General features: G+C 42.3%; 1 protein-coding gene across 1 annotated transcript in view; it reads right to left on the bottom strand.

Moving 5' to 3' along the window:
• The window catches only part of LOC134341059 (citrate synthase, mitochondrial-like), a 49,131-nt gene extending 25,447 nt beyond the window's left edge, over nucleotides 1-23,684 (bottom strand). The window contains exons 1-5 of the mRNA XM_063038807.1: nucleotides 23,631-23,684; nucleotides 22,377-22,424; nucleotides 18,856-18,963; nucleotides 17,635-17,700; nucleotides 16,811-16,942 (exon numbers count right to left, since the gene is read on the bottom strand). Of these exons, the coding sequence (XP_062894877.1) occupies nucleotides 16,811-16,942; nucleotides 17,635-17,700; nucleotides 18,856-18,963; nucleotides 22,377-22,424; nucleotides 23,631-23,684 (408 nt within the window). The remainder of the gene's footprint in view (nucleotides 1-16,810; nucleotides 16,943-17,634; nucleotides 17,701-18,855; nucleotides 18,964-22,376; nucleotides 22,425-23,630) is intronic.
• Nucleotides 23,685-24,206: the final 522 nt, after the last annotated feature.

Raw genomic sequence — 24,206 nt, 5'->3', positions numbered from 1 at the left:
ACCATGATCGCATAGGACTATTTTCCACTGGGTTGAATTTCTTCCTTCTCTTCAAAAGCTCATAACTTATGTCAGGGTAGAAAAAAATTCTGTTCCCTTCTATCATCAATGGCCCCTTTCTACTCTTGGCAGCTTGGGCAGCCCCCTGTAGGATCCTTTCTTTGTCTTGAAATCTTAAACATTTTATTACAATTGATTGCAGATTTTGGTCATGTTGTGGTTTTGGTCTCAGAGCTCTATGTACCCGCTGAATTTCAATTGGCCGATCTCCCTCTTTCATTCGCAAATTTTCTGGGATCCATCTTTGAAAAAATTCTATTGGATTATCTCCCTCTATACCTTCTTTAAGACCAACAATCTTAATATTATTTCTCCTACTAAAATTTTCCAACACATCCATGTTTTCCAACAACCAATCTCTTTCCGTTTTCCAGACAAGAATATCATTTTCTGTTTTTTCCACTCTATCACTGATACCCTCCATTGTTCTTTCCAACTTTTGAAGTTTCTTATCTGTTTTCTCCTGTCTTTTCATAGCTTTATCATACCTAATCTTCATGTTTTTAACCCCTATTTTTATTCTTTTTAATTCAAGCATTATTTGCACTAAAGTCTCTCTCATGTCTCCACGATATCATTTACTTTTAATCTCTTCTTGTTCTTCTTCGTCCTCTTCTTCATCTGTATTTTCCAGGGAATCCAATTCTGACTCGAGGTCACTTTCACTTTCAGTGGCAGTCGGTTCTTGTAGTTCGACTTGTACCGTTGTGCACATGCCTCCTTCTTTACGCATGCGCAATTCCCGCTTCGTCTTCCCAGGGCCACTTCTGCCGCCATTGCCCCCTGTTCTTCAACGCCAGAGATAAAGTGTGTCTCCTCCGAAGGAGATCCAACCTGAGCCCGAGGTTCCATCGCTGTAATAGGCCCTTTTTCCTTCCCATCTCATGGTGACTTCAAAACGGCAGTCTTCTTCTGTTGCTGTTTACGAGGCATATCATAAAATAGTCTTGACAAGTTTATAAGTAGTTTTCAAAAACTATTTATTAACTTTTCTTTGTTTTAACGGTACTTCACTGATTTTTTTTTATGGGAGAGTTGGATTTACACGTCTCAATCCCACGTCATCACCTATTACCCTGATTACCTATTTTTAATAAATCCAGTTTTAGATCATTTGAAATAACAGTAGGCAACATATTCTCAATATTAACCAGAATCTTAGAGAATTTTAAAGTCCACATTCAATAAGGAAATTGGTGTATAGGAGGCACATTCAGATAGATCTTTTCTTTTTTTAGGAATCAATGAGATTGATGCCTTATAAAAAGATTCCGGGAGATTCCCAGGGGATTTAGAATCAGTGAAAGTTTGACATAGATGTGATGTAAGCATTTCAGTGAAAGTCTTATAAAATTCCACTGTATATCCATCTGGTCCCAGAGCTTTCCCTATTTGCATAGAGGATATAGCCCTAGCTATTTCCTCTTATTTAACAGGCACATCTAATATGTTAATATCTTGAATAGAAATTTCAGGTATATTTAATTTTTGCAAAAATCTGTATTATCAGAAAATTCAGATTTATAAAGATAAGAATAGAAATCCATAAATATCTTATTAATTTCATGAGGGTCTAATGTGTCAGTTCTATCTGGTCTACATATTTTCAAAATCTGTCTTCTGACCATATTTCCCTTCAACTGACCAGCCAGCAATTTACCTGATTTATCACCATATATATAAAACGGACTTCTGGATTTAAAAAGTTGCTGCTCAATGGGGAAGGTCAAAAGCAGATCATGCTGTGTTTGGAGTTCAACTCTTTCCTTATACAGATCTTCACTAGGTCTTTCTGAATAAGCTTTATCTATCTCTTTAATTTTATTAGTAATCACTAAAAGTTCCACTTTAGTTTTACTTCTTAAGCCTGCTGAATATGAAATTATCTGTCCCCCAAGAAAGGATTTCATCGTATCCCATATAACCAAATTTGACATACCTTCAGTTGCACTAAATTCAAAAAATAAAGAAGTTTGCTCCTTGATAAAACTAACAAAAGTTGGATCTTGTAACAATATCCGATTCAGTCTCCACTGTGACATTTTCAACATATTATCAGAAAGCCTCGAAGTTAATTTCAGAGGTGCATGATCCAACAAAGCAATGATGTCGTACGCACAATCAGCAACAGAAGACAGCAATCATGTATCGAGAAAAAAATAATCAATTTTTGAATATTTATGATGTACATGTGAAAAAAAGGAACATCTTTATCATTAGGGTGCTTATATCTTCAAATGTCAACCAAACTATCTTCTAATAGAAAAGAATTAATACAAGTCACTGCTTTATTAAGAAGCAACAGATTGGTAGATGACCTGTCAATTGACAGGCTAAGACAACAGTTAAAGTTACTGCCCATAATCAGTTTATATTCATTTAGATTCCGGAGTGCGGAAAATAGCTTCTTAAAAAATTCGGTACTGTCTAGATTAGATGCATAGACAAACACCAAAGCCACCTTTTGACCACATAACAGACCAGTAACAATTAAATATCTTCCAATCAGATTGTAACAGTATTAAAATGTACAAAAGGGATTCTAGAGTTAATAATAATAGATACTCCTCTAATTTTATTTATTGATAAAGAATGATATAAAGGTCCCTCCCAAAATTTAAAAAAGCGATTTTCATCCTGTCTCCGTACATGAGTTTCTTATGCAAAAATAATATCTGCATGAAGTGTTTTTAATTTCTTAAAAATCTTTTTACGCTTAATGGGACGTTCAAATTCCAAGAAATTATATTAATTTTATCAGCATCCATGTTTAAAGTTTAATTTTAAATTTTATAAAGAAAACTTTTGCGTAAGCGCAAACTAGATCCAAAGGAAAAAAATCAGCACTGACTTGACCAGAAGGGACGACATGATTGATACAAGATATAACCTTTCAGAACTGCCCAGTCGAGAAAAAAAAACTGCTCTAATAGCCCCACTCCTCTTCCCCAAAGACCAAAAAGCCATCCAATAGAAGGATAGCATGCTAACCTATGACCCTAACACCAATCTCCACTTTGCAGCTATATTAACAAAGTTATATGTTTACACCACCAGTTGTAGGCATAATAAAAGAGATGCACAAATTTCAAATATTGTAATGTTATATCTAACCATAGTTAAAATGCAGCTGGTGACATCCATCTTAAATTCATCTAAAGTACATTCATCATGTATTCAAAAAAGGATAAATCCAAGCAAATAATATATTACAACTGGAATTTAAAAAAAAACTTACAAATCATAGAAAAGAAAAGTAAATATATATATATCAAACTCAGAGCTACATTAAGGCAAACAAGGAAAAAATTATATCAACCAGGTCCTGTGTGGACTTCCATAAAATGTGGAACAGACTTTCCTCAAAGCAACTATAGATATACACTATTAACAAATGTAAAAAATTAAATCAACCAAGCCCTGTACGGACATCCATAAAACGAAGAACAGACTTTTCTCAAGGCATCTATAAACATCTCCCAGCTCGGGATTGTCTACTTAAGTTGCATTCAACATAGACTTAAATTCCTTAATAAATTCCCAACCTTCATCTGGAGAGTTAATCTTTTGTGGCTGAGAGTCAGGTGGAAAAATTATCAGACATGCCAGCGGGCGACATTTTATTTTATATAATTCAACCATCACTTCCTGGTATTTCCTTCTTTCAGCAAAAATCTCCGGAGCAAAGTCCTCCACTACAGATGTCCCCAGCTTTTCGAACGTTTGCTTCATGAAACCTCACTGTTATGAAAGACCTACATTAGTTCCGTTTTCGCTAACAGTAAGTGTTCTCAGTGTTACAAAAAAAGGCAGCGCGTGAAAAAAAGCAGCGCGAAAAAAAAGGCAGCACGTACCCTGAGCAGCCGCTCCTCCCCCAGAACAGCATTCGCTCTTGCCGGCATTGCTTAAACATGTGCATGTGAGCAGCCGTTAGCAAGATGAGTTCTAAAGTATTGGAAAAGCCTAAAAGAGCTCATTAGGGTGTTACACTTAGCATAAAACTAGACATAATTAAGTGTTTCGATCGTGGTGAATGAAGTTAGGACAAAGTGAGTTTGGCTCGTGGAAGCTGACGAACATGATGTTGAAGAGGTTTTGGCATCCCATGACCAAGAACTGATGAATGAAGAGCTGATGCAATTGGAAGGGGAAAGGATAACACTCGAAACTGAATGCAGTAGCGAATAGACCGAAAGTGACATCGAGGTGGGCAGACATAGAAGATGAGCTGCCTGCTCTAATGGAAATAGACGATGAGATGACACCCCCGTATTCCACCACCCAAACCTCCAGGTCGCGGACAGATACCAATTCGTGGAGAATGCAGCGGTAGCTGGGAGGCATCCAGCACATCTTTAAGAAAAAAGCCGAAATAAACATGCTGATTAATTAGGTGCCGCCCGGCAAGTAACTGTCGGCTCAGATCAGAGGCGATGCAATTGCCAATCACCTCTGATCTGGGCCAACATTTGCGTGCCCAGCGGCACCTAATTAATTAGCATGTTAGTGTGAGCTTTTTTCTTAAAGATGTGCTGTGTGCCTCCCGGCTACCACTGTAACCCTGCATGCTTCATGGATTGGTATCAGTCGGCAGCCCAGAGGGTGGGGGCCAGTGCACTACACAAACTCCGACAACTCAGTATAACACACCATCGTCAGTGTGCTCGCTGTCTTCCCGATTCCGGTAAGTGATACTACACTGTACATACATTATTTCTACTTTATATAGGCTGTGTATCTTTACGTGTTATTTGGTATGATTTGGCAGCTTCATAGCTTAAAGGTTACTGGAGAGCGCTTGCGCCGTGTTTTTGCCAACAGCACTTGCATGAGATTTTCACTGCGGTGGACAGTGCAGGCAATGATTGTGGAAAAGTAGTTCTACTTTATATAGGCTATGTTTGTATCATATCATTCCTGCTTTTACTATATGTTATTTTAGGTTTTATGTGTTATTTGGCATGATTTGGCAAGTTATTTTTGGGTCTGCAAACGCTCACAAAATTTTCCCATATAAATAAATGGTAATTGCTTCTTCGCTTTACGACATTCCAGCTTGTGAACCGTTTCACAGAAACGCTCTACCTTCGGATGGCGGGGGAAACCTGTATAGGTATTTCTGTTGCATTGTAGATTAGCTTACCCCTTTTTCTTGCCTCTCGGAGTATAGCTTCTTTGGTTGTAAAATAATGCAAGGATATTATCAGTGGTCATGGACGTAATTCAGATGAGGGCTTAGATTGTGGGATTCGATGTGCGCTATCGAGAACAGGGTTCGCTTCAAGAATCTCATTAAAAAGTGAATATAACATATCTGAAAAGAACTTTAACAGGTGACCAGTTTCAGTATTTTCAGGCAAGCCCAATATATGCAAATTCCTCCTGTGCATTCTGCTATCTAAACCAATCATTTTTTTCTTCATTCTTGGTAACTCCAAAGTAACTTCATTAATTTTTTCCATAGATGACATTTTACAATTCTTGCTCATTAATAGTTTGCCTGAGTTATTCCTGTTCCCTCTCAATTCGATGAGTAGTCTGTTTGAGCGTCTGAAATTGAAAATCTAAATTGTTCAAAGATTCTTGAACAGTAGAAATGGATTTTTCAAGCATTCCATTAGCGTCCCTCAGTTTATCAATCTTAGTGTTAAGTGAACCGAATTCAAGTTTCATATCTTGTATTGAAGAGATTATTCTTCCTAAAGTAGAAAGTTCCTCCTATTTCTTTGTTCCATCTGTTCCATTTCGGGAAGGGTCTTGCCACCTCTCAATTCAATACCGGATTGGTTTCCTGCCATCGTAGTTAAGTCATAAATCCTTCAACAAAAATAGTGAATCTTCAAACTTAAAATGGATCTATCAGTGGAATGTAAGATATAAAAAGTAGTGCCGCGGTGAAAACGCGTCTCACTCCATTCGCTGCAAAATGGAGTCTTGATAGATTCTTGATAGTGAGGGCGTCAAATAATGAAGGCAGTGGTAACAGGGGTTGAGAGGGATAATGAATCAGAGGTGGTGTGGACTTAATGAATTGAATGGTCTAATTCTGCTCCTCCACTTTACTTCCACCCCATCTCTCCACCAACCTACTGTATGTAGTGGAGGAATTTTTCATCCCCCTTTCATTAGCAATTGATTTATCACTGTTACACATAACAGGATACAAGTGTGAAACTTTTGCTGGTGTGCCATTTAGACATCTCCATACAAATGTGCATCAAGGTACATAGCACAAACAAAATTCAATATAGATTACTGTATTTCAGTTAGAGGAGATACATTTAAGATAGGTACATTAAGGCATGATCTAGTAGAATGGAGATCAAGAGTTCACCTTTCAGTTCATTCAGGTTCTTTCAAGAGCCTGATAAGTGTGATGGAAACTGTCCTTGAGCCTGGTATTTGTCACACTTTTGTATATTCTGCACAATTTGAAAGGAAGAAGAGAAAATGTTGTAAAGATGACATCTTTGATTATGCAGCCTGTTTTACCCTAACAACATATGTTAACATCGAAACATAGAAAACCTACAGCACACTACAGGCCCTTCCGCCCACAAAGCTGTGCTGAACATGTCCCTACCTTAGAACTACTTAGGCTTTACCCATAGCCCTCTATTTTTCTAAGCTTCATGTAGCCTATCAGGAGTCTCTTAAAAGACCCTATCATTTCCACCTCCACCTCCACCACTGCCGCCGGCAGCCCATTTCACACACTCACCACTTTTTGAGTAAACAACCTACCCGACATCTCCGCTGTACCTACAGTGGCATGCAAGTTTGGGCACCCTGGTCAAAATTTCTGTTACTGTGAATAGTTAAGTGAGTAGAAGATGAACTGATCTCCAAAAGTCATGAAGTTAAAGATAAAACATTCTTTTCAACATTTTAAGCAAGATTAGTGTATTATTTTTGTTTTGTACAATTTTAGAGTGAAAATAAGGAAAAGAGCACTATGCAGAAGTTTGGGCACCCCGAGAGATTTGAGATCTCAGATAACTTTTACCAAGGTCTCAGACCTTAATTAGCTTGTTAGAGCTATGGTTTGCTCACAATCGTCGTTAGGAAAGGACAGGTGATTCAAATTTCAAAGCTTTATAAATACTCTGACTCCTCAAACCTTGTCCCACAATCAGCAGCCATGGGCTCCTCTAAGCAGCTGCCTAGCACTCTGAAAATTAAAATAATTGATGCCCACAAAGCAGGAAAAGGCTATAAGAAGATAGTAAAGCTTTTTCAGGTAGCCATTTCCTCAGTTCGTAATGTAATTAAGAAATAGCAGTTAACAGGAACAGTGGAAGTCAAATTGAAGTCTGGAAGACCAAAAAAACTTTCGGAGAGAACTGCCTGTAGGATTGCTAGAAAGACAAATCAAAACCCCGTTTGACTGCAAAAGACCTTCAGGAAGATTTAACAGACTCTGGAGTGGTGGTGCACTGTTCTACTGTGCAGCAACACCTGCACATATATGACCTTCATGGAAGAGTCATCAGAAAAAAACATTTCCTGCGCCCTCACCACAAAATTTAGCATCAGAAGTTTGCACAGGAACACCTAAACAAGCCTGATGTATTTTGGAAACAAGTCCTATGGACTGATGAAGTTAAAATAGAACTTCCTGGCTGCAATGAGCAAAGGTATGTTTGGAGAAAAAGGAGAGCAGAATTTCATGAAAAGAACACCTCTCCAACCGTTAAGCATGGGGGTGGATCGATCATACTTTGGGATTGTGTTGCAGCCAGTGGCACATGAAATATTTCACTGACAGAGGGAAGAATGAATTCAATTAAGTACCAGCAAATTCTGTAAGCAAACATTACACCGTCTGTAAAAAAGCTGAAGGTGGAAATCTTCAACAACAATCTTCAACTTGGGGGAGAAGCTGACAGTGATGCAGGTGGATGCTTCCCTGGTATCATGGATTCTTGATTAACTGACTGGCAGACCACAGTACGTGTGCTTGAAACACCGTGTGTCCAACAGAGTGATCAGCAGCACTGGGGCTCCACAGGGGACTGTCTTGTCTCCCTTTCTCTTCACCATTTACACCTCGGACTTCAACTACTGCACAGAGTCTTGTCATCTTCAGAAGTTTTCGGATGACTCTGCCATAGTTGGATGCATCAGCAAGGGAGATGAGGCTGAGTACAGGGCTACGGTAGGAAACTTTGTCACATGGTGTAAGCAGAATTATCTGCAGCTTAATGTGAAAAAGGCTAAGGAGCTGGTGGTAGACCTGAGGAGAGCTAAGGTACTGGTAACCCCTGTTTCCATCCGGGGGTCAGTGTGGACATGGTGGAGGATTACAAATACCTGGGGATACGAATTGACAATAAACTGGACTGGTCAAAGAACACTGAGGCTGTCTACAAGAAGGGTCAGAGCCGTCTCTAATTCCTGAGGAGACTGAGGTCCTTTAACATCTGCCGGATGATGCTGAGGATGTTCTACGAGTCAGTGGTGGCCAGTGCTATCATGTTTGCTGTTGTGTGCTGGGGCAGCAGGCTGAGGGTAGCAGACACCAACAGAATCAACAAACTCATTCGTAAAGCCAGCGATGTTGTAGGGATGGAACTGGACTCTCTGACGGTGGTGTCTGAAAAGAGGATGCTGTCTAAGTTGCATGCCATCTTGGTCAATGTCTCCCATCCACTACATAATGTACTGGGTGGGCACAGGAGTACATTCAGCCAGAGACTCATTCCACCGAGATGCAGCACTGAGCGTCATAGGAAGTCATTCCTGCCTGTGGCCATCAAACTTTACAACTCCTCCCTTGGAGGGTCAGACACCCTGAGCCAATAGGCTGGTCCTGGACTTATTTCATAAATTACTGGCATAATTTACTTAGTACTATTTAACTATTTATGGTTCTATTACTATTTATTATTTATGGTGCAACTGTAACGAAAACCAATTTCCCCCGGGATCAATAAAGTATGACTACTACGACTACTACTATTACTACTACTTCAACTGGCCTCTACAACAGGATAATGAACCTAAACACACCTCAAAATCCACAATGGACTACCTCAAGAGGCGCAAGCTGAAGGTTTTGCCATGGCCCTCACAGTCCCCTGACCTAAACACCATTGAAAATCTGTGGATAGACCTCAAGAGAGCAGTGAATGCAAGACGGCCCAAGAATCTCACAGAACTAGAGCCTCTTGCAAGGAAGAATGGGCGAAAATTCCTCAAACAAGAATTGAAATGCTCATAGCTACCTACAGAAAACGTTTACAAGCTGTGATACTTGCCAAATGGGGTGTTACTAAGAACTGACCATGCAGGGTGCCCAAACCTTTGCATGCCACCATACTTCCAAGCACCTTAAAACTATGCCCTCTTGTGCTAGCCATTTCAGCCCTGGGGAAAAGCCTCTGACTATCCACACGATCAATGCCCCTCATCATCTTATACACCTCTATCAGATCACCTCTCGTCCTCGGTCGCTCCAAGGAGAAAAGGCCAAGTTCACTCAACCTATTCTCTTAAGGCATGCTCCCCAATGCAGGCAACATCCTTGTAAATCTCCCCTATACCCTTTCTATGGCTTCCACATCCTTCCTGTAGTGAGGCCACCAGAATTGAGCAAAATACTCCCCAAGTGGGGTCTGACCAGGGTCCTATACAGCTGCAACATTACCTCTCAGCTCTTAAACTCAATCCCATGGTTGATGAAGGCCAATACACCGTATGCCTTCTTAACCAGAGTCAACCTACGTAGCACCTTTGAGTGTCCTATGGATTTGGACCCCAAAATCCCTCTGATCCTCCACACTGCCAAGAGTCTCACCATTAATATTATATTCTGCCATCATATTTGACCTACCAAAATGAACCACCTCACATTTATCTGGGTCAAACTCTATCTGCCACTTCTCAGCCCAGTTTTGCATCCTATCAATGTCCCATAGTAAGCTCTGACAGCCCTCCACACTATCCACAACACCCCCAATCTTTGTGTCTTCAGCAAATTTACTAACCTAACCCTCCACTTCCTCATCGAGGTCATTCATAAAAGTCACAAAGAGTAGGGGTCCCAGAAAAGATCCCTGAGGCACATCACTGGTGACTGACCTCCATGCAGAATATCACCTGTCTACAACCACTCTTTGCCTCCTGTGGGCAAGCCAGTTCTGGATCCACAAAGCAATATCCCCTTGGATCCCATGCCTCCTTTCTTTCTCAATAAGCCTTAGATGGGGTACCTTATCAAATGTCTTGCTAAAATCCATATACAGGTTTCCCCCGCCATCCGAAGGTAGAGCGTTCCTATGAAACGGTTCATAAGCCGGAATGTCATGAAGCAAAGAAGCAATCACCATTTATTTATATGGGAAAAATTTGTGAGTGTTCACAGACCCAAAAATAACCCACCATATCATGCCAAATAACACATAAAACCTAAAATAACAGTAACATATGGTAAAAGCAGGAATGATATGATAAATACACAGCCTATATAAAGTAGAAATACTTTTCCACAATCATTACTGAACTGTTCTCCGTAGCGAAAATCTCACGCAAGCGCTGTTGGCAAAAAGGTGGCGCAAGCACTCTCCAGTAAACTTTAAGCTATGAAGCTGCCAAATCATACCAAATAACACATAAAAATACACAGCCAATATAAAGTAGAAATAATGTATGTACAGTGTAGTTTCACTTACGGGAATCGGGACAGCGTCGAGCACACTGATGATGGTGTGATAGACTGAGTCGTCAGAGGTTGGGTGGTGCAGTGGCCCCCACCATCCAGGCCACTGACAGATACCGAACTGCGAAGCATTCAGGGGTCCAGCGGTAGCTGGGAGACATCCAGCACATCTTTAAGAAAAAAGCCGAAATAAACATGCTAATTAATTACATGCCTAATTAATTAGCATGTTTATTTCGGCTTTTTTCTTAAAAATGTGCCGTGTGCCTCCCGGCTACTGCTGCATTCTATGCGAATCAGTACAGTATCTGTCCGCAACCTGGGTGTTGGGGTGGTGGGACACTGGGGTGTCATCTTGTCATCTGTTTCCATTAGAGCAGGCAGCTCATCTTCTCCTATGACTGCCTGCCTCGATGTCGAAGGTCAAGGTTCATCATCTGCTGTAGCTGATGCGGAAGGCTTGCTTGACGGCTGAGCCTCGCGCATTTTTCTATCGTACAGTTCTTTATAAGGACTCAAACCATCCTGCAAATATCCCCTAAACCTACGTACCCTTTCAAAATTAAAGTCGTACTTTATCATTGCAGCGAAAATCCCACACAGTCACAGTTCGCTACTGCATTCGGTTTTAATTGTTATCCTTTCCTCTTCCAATTGCATCAGCTCTTCATCCATCAGTTCTTGGTCATGGGATGCCAAAACCTCTTCAACATCATGTTCATCAGCTTCCACAAGCCAAACTCACTTAGTCCTTACTTCATTCACCACGCTCAAAACGCTTAATTATGTCTACTTTTACCCTAAGTGTAACACCCTTAAGAGCTCTTTTAGGCTTTTCCAATACCTTAGAACTCATCTTGCAAACAGCTGCTCACATGCTTGTGTTTAAGCAATGCCAGCGAGAATGCAGTTCCGAATCTAGGGGAGAGTGGCTGCTTGGGGCACGCGGCGTGCTGCCTTTTATCGCGCACTGATTTTCCTGGTACACTGCTTTTTTTTCGTAACAGTGAAAACACCTTCTGAAAGCAAAAACAGGGTACTAATGTAGGTCTTTCGTAAAGTGAGGTTTCGTAAAGTGAACGTTCGAAAGCGGAGGCCACCTGTACACTGTATCTATGGCTCTACCTTCATCAGTGTGTTCAGTTACATCCTCAAAAAATTCAAACAGGCTTGTAAGGCATGACCTACCCTTGACAAAGCCATGCTGACTATTCCTAATCATATTATGCCTCTCCAAATGTTCATAAATCCTGCCTCTCAGGGTCTTCTCCATCAACTTACGAACCACTGAAGTAAGACTCACTAGTCTATAATTTCCTGGGCTATCCCTACTCCCTTTCTTGAATAAGGGAACAACATCTGCAGCCCTCCAATCCTCCAGAATCTCTCCCGGCCCCACTGATGATGCAAAGATCATCACCAGAAGTTCAGCAATCTCCTCCCTCGCCTCCCACAGTAGCCTGGGGTACATCTCATTCAGTCCCGGTGACCTATCCAACTTGATGCCTTCCAAAAGCTCTAGCGCATACTCTTTCTTAATATCCATATGCTCAAGCTTTTCAGTCCATTGCAAGTCATCCCTACAATCGCCAAGATCCTTTTCCGTAGTGAATACTGAAGCAAAGTATTCATTAAGTACCTCCACTATTTCCTCCGGTTCCATACATAGTCCATTGAGGAGAGGCTGGTTTCCTTGGTGTGCTGAGCTGCGTCCATAAATCTCTGAAGTTTCTTACAGTCGGGGCAAAGTAGATGCCGTACCAAATCATGATGCCTCTGATAGTTTTCAATATCTCAGCCCTCTTTTAAGAAGATTAGATGTATTTTAACACCTCCATTGGTTCTCCCTCAGCCACCTCTGTTACAATGAAGACAACCACAGCCTCACCATTGCTTAAAGTGTCAGCTTTATGTGTTGGACCACAGAGACAAGAATTAGACCATTTGGCCCATCAATCCACTCCCCCATTTCATCATGGCCGATCAAATTTTATTCTCAGCCTTAATTTCCTGCCCACTCCCGGTAACCTTTGTGCCCTGACTAATCAAGAATCTATCAACCTCTGCCTTAAATAGACATAAAGGCTTTGCCTCCAAAGTGGCCTGTGACAATTAATTCCACAGATTCACAACTGCCTGGCTAAAGAAATTCTTTACTATCTCCATTTTAAATAGACACCCCCTACTCTGAGGCTGTGCCCTTTAATCTTAGACTCTCTCATCATAGGAAGCATCCTCTCCACATACATTCTATTAGCCTTTCAACATTTGAAAGGTTTCAATGAGATCACCTCTCATTCTTCTTGAATTTCAGTGAGTAGAGGCCTAGAGCCATTTCATAATATGCTCCTCATATTAGCCTTTCAATCCTGGAATCAATTCTGTGAATCTCCTTGACCCCTCCCCAGTTTTCTTTGAACCGTCTCCAATGTCAGCACATCCTTTCTAAGATAAAGCACTCAAAACTGCTCATAATACTCCAAGTGAGTCCTCATCAGTCCTTTATTAAGTCTGCACAGTACATCCTTGCATTTATATTCTAGTCTTCTAGAAATGAATGCTAACATTGTAGTTGCCTGCTTCACCTGTGACTCAAACTGCAAACTAATTTTTAAGGATTCCTGTATGAGGTCCCTTCTCAAGTCCCTTTTCACCTCAGATCTTTGAATTTTCTTTCCATTTAGAAAATAGTATACTCTTCTACCAAAGTGCATGACCAAACACTATATTCCATCTGCTACTTCTCTGCCCATTCTCCTTATCATCTAAATCTTTCTGTAGCATCTCTGCTTCCTCAAAATTACCTGCCCCTCCCCCTACCTTCATATCATCATTGACATATAATATAAAGTGAATCAGTCCCAAATACAGACCCCTGTGGAACACCAGTAATTACCAGCAGTTAGCCAGAAAAGGTTCCTTTTATTTCCACTCTTTGTCTCCTGCCAATCAGCCAATGCTTTATGTATGCTATAAACATATAAATTGCTGGTGAACGCAGCAGGCCAGGCAGCATCTATAGGACTAGGTCTTGGCCCGAAATGTTGACTGTACCTCTTCCTAGAGATGCTGCCTGGCCTGCTGCGTTCACCAGCAACTTTGATGTGTGTTGCTTGAATTTCCAGCATCTGCAGATTTCCTTGTGTTTGTGCCTTACAGATAGATAGGTAGGTAGATAGATATACTTTATTAATCCCGAGGGAAATTTGGTTTCGTTACAGCCGCACCAAACACAGCTGTAACGTATGCATGCTGGTATCTTTCCTGAAATACCATGGGCTCTTAATCTGTGAAGCGGCCTCATCAATGCTACTTTGTCAAAGGCCTTCTGAACATCCAAGCACACAACATCCACCAGTTCTCCTTAGTGTATCCTACTTGAAGAAAAATTAGCAGTAGCAGAACATTGACTTCAACAGCACAAAACTATGATGCTGCACCAATGGGTTTTGGGACAGCCTAGTAAAGAAAGCCATTGTAATAAAACCAGAGGAAAAGTATTTTAACAAAGATGAAACCCTCACTCCAAGTAAACAAGATGAGACAGCCAAAACCTGATTGGGTGAGGATTAACCAATCAGGAGAGATGGATAACAGGGGTATATATACCAATGGACTAGCCATGGCTAGGCATCATCCCTGATGAAGAAGGTAGAGTTTGTCATTGAAATGTTGGTTAAAATCGATACCTGTATTTGCCTGGAAGCCTGAAAGAATTACATCCTTATTCTCTATCCTGCTTGTTATTTCTTTAAAGAGTTCTAACAGATTTGTCGGGCAAGATTTTCCATTGAGGAAACCATACTGACATAGCCTATTTTATCATGTGCCTCCATGTACCCCGAAAACACATCCTTAACAATGGACCACATTTTCCAAACCACTGAGTTCAGTCTAACTGACGTATAATGTCTTTTCTTTTGACTCTCTCCCTTCTTGAAAGGTGGAGTGACATTTGTAATTTTCCAATTTTCCAGAACCATTCCAGAATCTAATGATTCTTGAAAGATCATTACAAATGCCTCCACAATCTCCTCAACCACCTCCTTCTGAGCCCTGGGGTATATATCATCTGGTCCAGCTGACCTATCTAATCTCAGACCTTTCAGTCTCCCAAGAACTTTCTCTTTCATTATGATAACCACACAATACTGCCCCTGACATTTGGAACTTCTGGTAAACTGCTAGTGTCCTCCACAATGCAGACTGTTGCAAAATACTTCCTCAGTTTATCTCCAATGTCCTTGTCCCCATTACTACCTTCCCAGCATCATTTTCCAGCAGTCCAGTATTTACTTTTGCCTGGGTTTTACATTTTCTATACCTGATGGAACTTTTGGTATCAGCTTTATTATTATTGGCTAGCTTATCTTCGTATTTCAATTTTTCCTTCTTGTTGACGTTTTTAGCTGCCTGTTTGTTTTCAATTAAAAAAACCTTTTCGACATAGAGACGGTGTTGCAATTAGCAACTGTCCACATATTTAAACCATCACAGCTCAACCCATTCTCCATGCCAAATTCAGAGAATGATGCCAGCGAACTTTCATACATTCCTTGATGAGGTTGGACAGCATTCTGACCTGTCCAGACACAGCCTCAATGTGTATGGAACAGTTTGTATGAAACTACGCCATGCAGGGCAGCATTTACCACTTTCTGTAGGAATAGCCTGAATCACTTTATTACCTCCACATTTAGAAGGTACCTTTAAAATTCCTTGAATGAGCCACAGGGGATGCCATTTTCTTGTAGCTACCATTTGGGAAGGAGAATGCATAAAATACACCACCATCAGGTTCAGAAATACCTACTAGACCATTTTGTCTTTTTCAGAATGGCAGGCAGTGACTAGTGGGGTACCGCAAGGCTCAGTGCTGGGACCCCAGTTGTTTACAATATATATTAATGACTTAGACAAGGGAATTAAGTGCAGCATCTCCAAGTTTGCGGATGACATGAAGCTAGGCAGCAGTGTTAACTGTGAGGAGGATGCTAAGAGGATGCAGGGTGACTTGGATAGGTTGGGTGAGTGGGCAAACTCATGGCAGATGCAATTTAATGTGGATAAATGTGAAGTTATCCACTTTGGTGGCAAAAACAGGAAAACAGATTATTATCTGAATGGTGGCCGATTAGGAAAAGGGGAGGTGCAATGAGACCTGGGTGTCATTATACACCAGTCATTGAAAGTGGGCATGCAGGTACAGTAGGCGGTGAAAAAGGTGAATGATATGCTGGCATTCATAGCAAGAGGATTCCAGTACAGGAGCAGGGAGGTACTACTGCAGTTGTACAAGGCCTTGGTGAGACCACACCTGGAGTATTGTGTGCAGTTTTGGTCCCCTAATCTGAGGAAAGACATCCTTGCCATAGAGGGAGTACAAAGAAGGTTCACCAGATTGATTCCTGGGATGGCAGGACTTTCATATGATGAAAGACTGGATCAACTAGGCTTATACTCGTTGGAATTTAGAAGATTGAGGGGGGAATCAGATTGAAACGTATAAAATCCTAAAGGGATTGGACAGGCTAGATGCAGGAAGGTTGTTCCCGATGTTAGGGAAGTCCAGAACGAGGGGTCACAGTTTGAGGATAAAGGGGAAGCCTTTTAGGACCGAGATGAGGGAAAACTTCTTCACACAGAGAGTGGTGAATCTGTGGAAATCTCTGCCACAGGAAACTGTTGAGGCCAGTTCATTGGCTATATTTAAGAGGGAGTTAGATATGGCCCTTGTGGCTAAAGGGATCAGGGGGTATGGAGAGAAGGCAGGTACAGGGTTCTGAGTTGGATGATCAGCCAAGATCATACTGAATGGCGGTGCAGGCTCGAAGAGCCGAATGGCCTACTGTTGCACCTATTTTATATGTTTCTATGTTTTTCTTCTAATTTTTTCTTTATTGTAAATACTGTGTATAATTAATGCTTATGTTTTCTTGTGAATACTGCTATTGTAATGTTATGTGCCCATGATACTGCTGAAAGTAAGTTATTCTTTGTAACTATGCATACTTGTGCATGTGACAATTGACTGTGATCCTGGAACCCACCCTACATTCAGCACAGCAAAACTCCTCACAAATCTATTACCTGCTCCTCTGTGGGGATTTCTCCAGTCATGAGCAACCAGAACAGGCCTTCGGGAAGGGGCTCCTCTCCTCCTGCAGCTTTGGTCAGAAGCTTCTGGCACTCAGGGATGCTGTAGCCACGGAAACGGATGCCCTAGCAGAGAGGGTCAGAAATTCATATTCCATCTGTCAGCATGCTTGCTGAAGGGAGTACAAAGCAGGGAGCAAAGAGAATGAACCTGTAAGAGGATTATGTCTGTATTGTGGAGAGCTCAGAGTGAAAGAGCAAGTATAGTGAGTAGATCCAGAGCAGTGTTCCTATAAGAGGAATACTGTGGAGAACAGAGCAATTCAGCAGGTATACTGTGTATGGGGGTGCTCCTGTAAGAAGAACGTGTGTCTATGTACAGTGGAGAGGGCAGAGTAAGTGAGCAAGTATAGTGTTCCTCTAAGAGAGGTATGTCTTAGTGTATTGTAGAGAGAAGAGCGAGAATAATGTCCAAGCCCAGAGCAGTAAGTAGGATACATGTTTACATACTGCGCTAAGATGTGTGTACATCTTAGATGAATATACACATCGACACTCCAGCACTGGAACCATGATGGGAAATCTGAAGAGGGATGTTTAGTTAAAGAAATGGACAATGGGGCGGGGGGGGGGGAGAGGGAAGGGAGGCTAGGAATAGGACCTGACTATGGATACTGCCAGAGTGCCACATCCAAGGCTTTTGACATGTCCAGCAGCAGCTGCCATCTCGTGACTTGGAACAGGCGGGCAGAATCACACCCTCATGTTTCCCATTGGATCCCAATTATTCCCACTGAAAATCTTTGTCACCTACGTACCTCCTCCGGATCCAGTACTGATGTCTCGTACACCAAGCCCTTCATTCCTCTCATGCCACCATACACCTGAAGGACAGTAATATCATCTGTCAATTGGAGATTGTTTGGTCTCTCAGTCCATCCCACCCCACAAGGACGTGTGGTTGTGGAGATGCTGCTTGCTTTACGGGGAACTGTTTGATGGCTCTCTAATCTCTTGAGTAGAACAGTTTCCCTTTAAACTGTACAGCTTTAAGGTGTCCTTCTTACACTCTATCATATATGATATCCAAATCCCTTAACAGCATCCCTCACAGGTAAGGAGAAAGTCACCTAGCACACTGTAGCAAGCCTCTGACTCACTTACAGTTAGATCCATTAAATTTTGGAACAATGTATGACACAGAAGTTGATAGTGGTGTGTTAGGTGAGGAAGGTTGTGTAAGTTCACAGAAGAATTACAGAGCAATGGGTAGAATCGGACAGATGGGAAAAAGTGATTTGTAAAGTCAAAAAAGGTGTAAGTGGTAGGACATGAAGGAATACTAAGAGCTGACCAGAAGCAGAGATAGGGTGATGAAGACAGCAATTGCATGTTTGCCTTCATAGGGTCAGGGTACAATTGGGAGGTTACATTGCAACAGTTAGACCATTTTTGAGCATTGTATGCAGTTCTAGTCACTAAACTACAAGATGTGGTTGTACTGGAGAGGGTACAAGGGAGATTCACCAGGATGTTGCAGGATTTGCGGAAATGGTGGACTTTGTTTTCCCTGGAGTGAAGGACATGAGGCACAGAACAAGAAGAGAGCTATCAAAAACAGGAGGGCATGATTTAAAGCAAGGGATAGTTAAAGAGTATGTAAGAGATATGGTTTTCCACGCACAGAGAATGAATTATATCTCAGTGTAGCCACAGGAGGTGGTTAAACTGCATTTAAAGGGCATTTAGACAGATACATACATGCAAGGTCTGCAATATATGATACTAATGGGGCCAAAGGAAATTAGGGGTAGGAAACTGACATAGACATGTTGTATTGAAGGACCTATTTCTGCATTGTCCCACTCTGTGACTATATTTAACAGTGAATCCCCCAGAATTGATGCTTTGGCAGTAAGGGAAGCATAAACCTGAAAGAGATGGTCACTGGCTATGAGTCAACAGGCCAACATACAACTTGTCACCACCCTAGTTCAACACCTCCCCCCACAATAAACTGTCGGTAGTTACATTCCTACCATGTCAATGCTAATCTGTCCAATGATTGTTTTGCCATGCTGCTGTTTGAATGCCTTGATCCTGGACTGTTCCTTGGGGATGAGGTCAGCAAGAACATCCTTCAAATTCTAGAAAAGAGAAGTGATTGTTAAATGCTACAGAGGACTGTAACTAGCGGCTTTCAACTTTGAAACCACTTCATATGTCCATGCTCCTTGCTGGGCGAAAATTATTCAAGAACATGGCTCCTTCAAGAGTTACAGCCTTGTATTACAATGTAAACTGAACAGGCTATTTGATATTTTATGACTGTTACTGAAAAATCATGCGCACCACCATTCCTGCAAATGAAAATTTACTTGCACAAACTCTGCCTTCACCGATATTTGGAGGCAAATTGAGCTCTGAGCACATCTGTATGCTGGAAAATAGATGCTGGAAAATGCATCCAGACAAGATGCTGGAAAAACGCAGAAGGTGAAAAGGGAACAGACAGTCAATATTTTAAGAGCAGACCCTTCATTTAAACTAAAGGAGTGGCGAGAAAATAACCTTTATAAAGAAAGTTGAGGGAAGAGCTCCATCTACAGTGCTGGAAGAATTCAGCACCTATGGAGGATAAAAAGTTATTACTTTGGGCTGAGCCCTTCATCTGAAATGCAAAGAGATTAGAAGCCAGAATAAGCAAGGGGAAGAAATGAATAAAAGCTACCAGGTGAGGGGGTAGGAGGGATGAAAGAAGGGGATGATGTGAGAAGCTAGGAGGTGATAGTTTAAAGAGGAAAAGGGCTGAAGAAGAAATCTATTAAAGATGAAATGGAATAAAGGAAAGGAGGTGGAGAACCAGACGTGATGAGGTCGTGAGGGCAAAGTAGGTAGAAAGGTGAGAGAACCAACAAAATGTGGAAAAGGTATTTTTAAAGGAGGGATGGAAAACAGGGAAACACACATAAACTTGAAAGGAGGGAGGTGGAGAATGGGCAGTTGTAGCACTTAGGCCACATGCAGGATAGAGATCAGTGGGGAGGAACGAAAGGACAAGGGAATCATGAAAGAGCAATCCCTGCCAAAAGAGGAGGCGGGGGTGAGATAAAGATATGCTTAGTGGTAGAATCCTATCCGAGATTGTGGAAGTTGTGGTAGATAATCTGTTGGCTGCGGAGGCTGACGGTAGGTATGGACAAGGGGTTCTTTATCACTGTTAAGGCACCGTGAAGATGGGGTAAGCAGGATGACAGGGAAATGGAAGAGATGTGAGTCAAGGTAGCATCAACAGTGGAAGGAGGGAAGCCCTGTTCTTTAAAGAAGGACATCTCTGATGTCCTGGAGAGGAAGGCCGAGTCCTGGGCGAAGGAACTAAGAAAAGGGAAAAGTATTTTTACTGCAGGTAGGAAGAGGTATGGTCACTATAACTATGGGAATCAGTAGGTTTATAGAAGCTGTCAGTTGACAGTTTGTCTCCAGGGGTGGAGCCAGAGATTGAAATAGGAGAGGGAAGTATCAGAGAAGGATGAAGTGAACTTAAGGCCGGCTCAAGTTAGAGGCAAAATTGCTGAAATTGACAAGTTCAGCATTGGTGCATGAGGCAGTGGAGAAAAAGTTGTGGAATATAACAGGGAAACGGCTTCAAACATAGACTGTTCTCAATAGCCAGTGAAGAGGAAGGAATTAACAGGGGCCCATTCAAATGATAATGGCTCAGGTTTGAACTAGGTGGGAGGAGCTGAAGAAAAATTGTTCAGGGTGAGGACTGGTGCTGCTGCCAGATGGAAGAGGGGGTGGTGGAAAGGAACTAGCTGGTCCTTTTGTCAAGAAAGAAGCAGAGATCTTTAAGGTGTTCTTGATGGTAAATGGATAGAAGTGTATAGGGACTGCAAATCTATGATGAAGATGAGGCAGTCAGGGCCAGTGAATTGAAAGTTACTGAGATTGAGGGCATGAGAAGTGTCTTGGATGTAGATGGGCAGAGACTAAACGGAAGGGGGGGTGTTGTTTATCATGGAATCAAGATACGAAGACAAGTTCAGTGGGGAAGGAGGGGCAGAGACAATAGGCCAACTCAGAATGTAGCTCTTAGGTGGAAGTAAAAGAGTGCAGTAAGGGATAAGGGAAAAATGAGTTTGGTGACAGTGGATGGGAGTTCTCCAGAATTGATCAGGCCACTAAAGGTGTTGGAGACAGTTTTCTGATGGTCTGGAGTGGGTCCTCTTCAAGGGGTATGTATGAGGAGATGTCTGAGACTTCCCACAACAAGGTGGTCAGTGCAACACACTACAACAGGCTTCCCCTTTATCTGTGGGATTGATGATTAACTTTTGCATTGATGCAGAGAGAGTGGAGGACATGCATTCAGAGGTGGTAGCGTTCAACAAGGAGAGAGAAGTGCTGAAGTTATAACTGCTGATGGCTGATCAGCAATTCAAGATTAAGGATCCAGAGCGGGCTGTGAATCACAGCACGGTGTCCACGAAGATGGAGAAGACAATGAAAGGAGGTGATGGAAGAAGACCTCAATGTTTGTGATGGATGCAGAACTCACTGAGGCATAGGCAAAGGGGGACCAAGCCAAGGTCCTTACTGACGCCAGGATGTTCCTTCTCAGCAGGGCAGGTCAGCGGTAGCAGTGAGACACAGCAAGGATGAACTCAGATCAGAGGGGGAAGGAAGTTGGTGGTATCAGAAGAGAAAGAAGGGTTGAGGTGTTCAGCAAAGATGGAGGCTCCCAGGACCCAAGTGTTAACAGAGGGACCTGAAAGACATGGGGTTGCAGAATGGTGGTGAAGGAAAGGGAGATTAGAAGTCCAGCGGCAGCACATAAAGTTTCAAACTGGAGGTGCTCATGTTTGAGTCCAAGCTGGAGCTGGCGCTAAAGGGCAAGGAATTAGCAGTCTGAAAGTGGCCAAGGTCATAGGAACCAGCATTTATGTCAATGGAATCTGGGTTCCGGATCTGCTTAGGATCATTGGAACCAGTTTTGGCGGTGACGCTGTCACAGGTCGAGAAGTGCCCAAGGCCATCAGGACCAGAAATGAAGTCGGTGCGATTCAAAACCTGGGGGTGACCAATGGAATGGAGGTCCAAGCAAAAAGAAACAAGATCACGGCCTTTGTGTGAACACAGCAGTCAGAGTTAAGAGATAGCAGGATTTGTGGTCTGCAGGTGGGTAATCTTCCGAACTTTGCTGGATGCAAAGAGGTGAAGGACCAGTAACTGAAGCTACCAGAAGATGACATTAAGGTGCAGCATAGGCAGGGAGGTGGGGACTAGCAAGTCTAAGTAAATGTGTGGTCAGCAAGCAGCAAAACTAAGAGTGGGAGCAGTGAGAATGGAAGAGAAGGAATGCTTTGAAGAGATATTGCAGTGGAAATGGGGACACAAGAGAAGCTGGATTCTGCAGCAAAAGAGTGAGTTGGCTAGTGGAGGATGCTTTCAGAACCCCAAGCACAGAACCAAGTGGACATGAAAACACATGAGTGACACTGGGAAACAAATCAATGGCAACAAAGGTATAACAAATTGAGGACTGCAGCCACCCACTTACCATTGAGGAACTTGCTCTCCACAAGGAAAATACAGTGCACGCTGTATTCTATTTAAAAACAAAAAAAGCATTCTTTGAGTAGATCATATGACATAGAAGTTTAATTAGATCATTTGGCCCATCGAATCTGCTCTGCTAATCTATAATGGAATATTTATTTCCCCTGTCAACCCCTCTCCAGCCTTCTCCTATGATGGATGCCCTTAATAATCAAGAACCTAGTAGTAAACTCTGCTTTAAACATAACAAACTTTGTTTCCACTACTATCTGTAGCAATGAATTCCACAGATTCTCTACCCTCTGGCTAAAAAAATTCTTTATCATCTCCGTTCTAGATGCCCTTCTAATTTGAGTCTGTGCACTCTGGCCCTAGACTGTCCTATTATTTTTAATATTCTCTGCAGTTAAGTCTTTCAATATTCAATAAATTTCAATAAGATTGTCCTCTTTCTTCTAAATTCCAGCAAGGAGAAGCTGAAAGCTATCAAAGACACCTCATCATTAACGCATTTGTTCCTGTAAACCCTCATAAAATCTTGGTATTACATCCTTGTATTCAAATCTTAGGCCTCTGAAAATGAAAGCTAATATTTAATTTGCTTTACTATTACCTCACCTACAACCCTATTCCCACACAGTACTTCACACATTTTTCAATTCACCTTTCTTATTCCCATGTTAATCGTCTTTTACTGGCACCTTGATAGACTTTTTCTTCTCTCACCTCCCTGCCTCTTACAATCACTTCCCCCTGCTCCCATCTACTCTCACCCAAATTTACCCACTCAACATTTTCACTGCCTTGCCCTCTATATGCCACACCGTAAACCCAACCTAGTGTATTCATTTTCATGATACTGCCCTCACTCCCACTTTTATCCCCGTTGGTTCCATCCAGCCCTCTCCCCTACTTTTAGCCGCTTCACTCCCTCAATGCAATCTCTCTCCTCCTTACCGCACCGTGCTTCTCCTTTATCTCTAGTCCAAACCTCACTCGCCGCCCCTTCTCACCCAATGTCCCCATCTCAATCACTCCCGCCTTACACCACCACTCCCCTATCACACTCTATCCCAACCCTTTCAATTATCTACAAACCACCCCACACCCATATCCAGCCAGCTCCTCACATCAGACAGAAGGGCGATCGCGGCCTAACGGTAAGGCCAAAGCCTGACGCCAGCTCAGCCACATTATTAATTCGCTGTCAATGTTGCTCATCCCCCGACAGAGCTGCTGGAACCATCCGCCTCACCTTAGCACTACGCAACAGCCTGGCCGTCGCTCTGTTCGACGCCAACAGGTACATCTTGTTCGGTAACCAACCACCAAGTTGAAATGCCTCTTCTGGACGATCGAGAAGGTAGTTCCGCGTACCGCGCAGCGCGCCTGCGCAGCCGCGCTATTGCGGAGCTCCGGGGACCGTCAATGCAGATACAGTATCTGCAATATATAAAGAAATGAAAAAGATGCAGTATGCTCGTTTCTGCATACCTCGACGTGGTTTTATCCCCCCTTGTTCAATCCCTTCCGACCTATGTTCGTGACACTTCTCACGCTCTTAAACTTTTCGATGATTTTAAGTTCCCTGGCCCCCACCGCTTTATTTTCACCATGGATGTCCAGTCCCTATATACTTCCATCCCCCATCAGGAAGGTCTCAAAGCTCTACGCTTCTTTTTGGATTCCAGACCTAACCAGTTCCCCTCTACCACCACTCTGCTCCGTCTAGCGGAATTGGTCCTTACTCTTAATAATTTCTCCTTTGGCTCCTCCCACTTCCTCCAAACTAAAGGTGTAGCTATGGGCACCCGTATGGGTCCTAGCTATG

This window comes from Mobula hypostoma, chromosome Y (genome assembly GCF_963921235.1).
Source record: "Mobula hypostoma chromosome Y, sMobHyp1.1, whole genome shotgun sequence".
Lineage (NCBI taxonomy): Eukaryota > Metazoa > Chordata > Chondrichthyes > Myliobatiformes > Myliobatidae > Mobula > Mobula hypostoma.
Note: the sequence above shows the minus strand (reverse complement) of the source record. Positions and strands in the feature narration are given on the sequence as shown.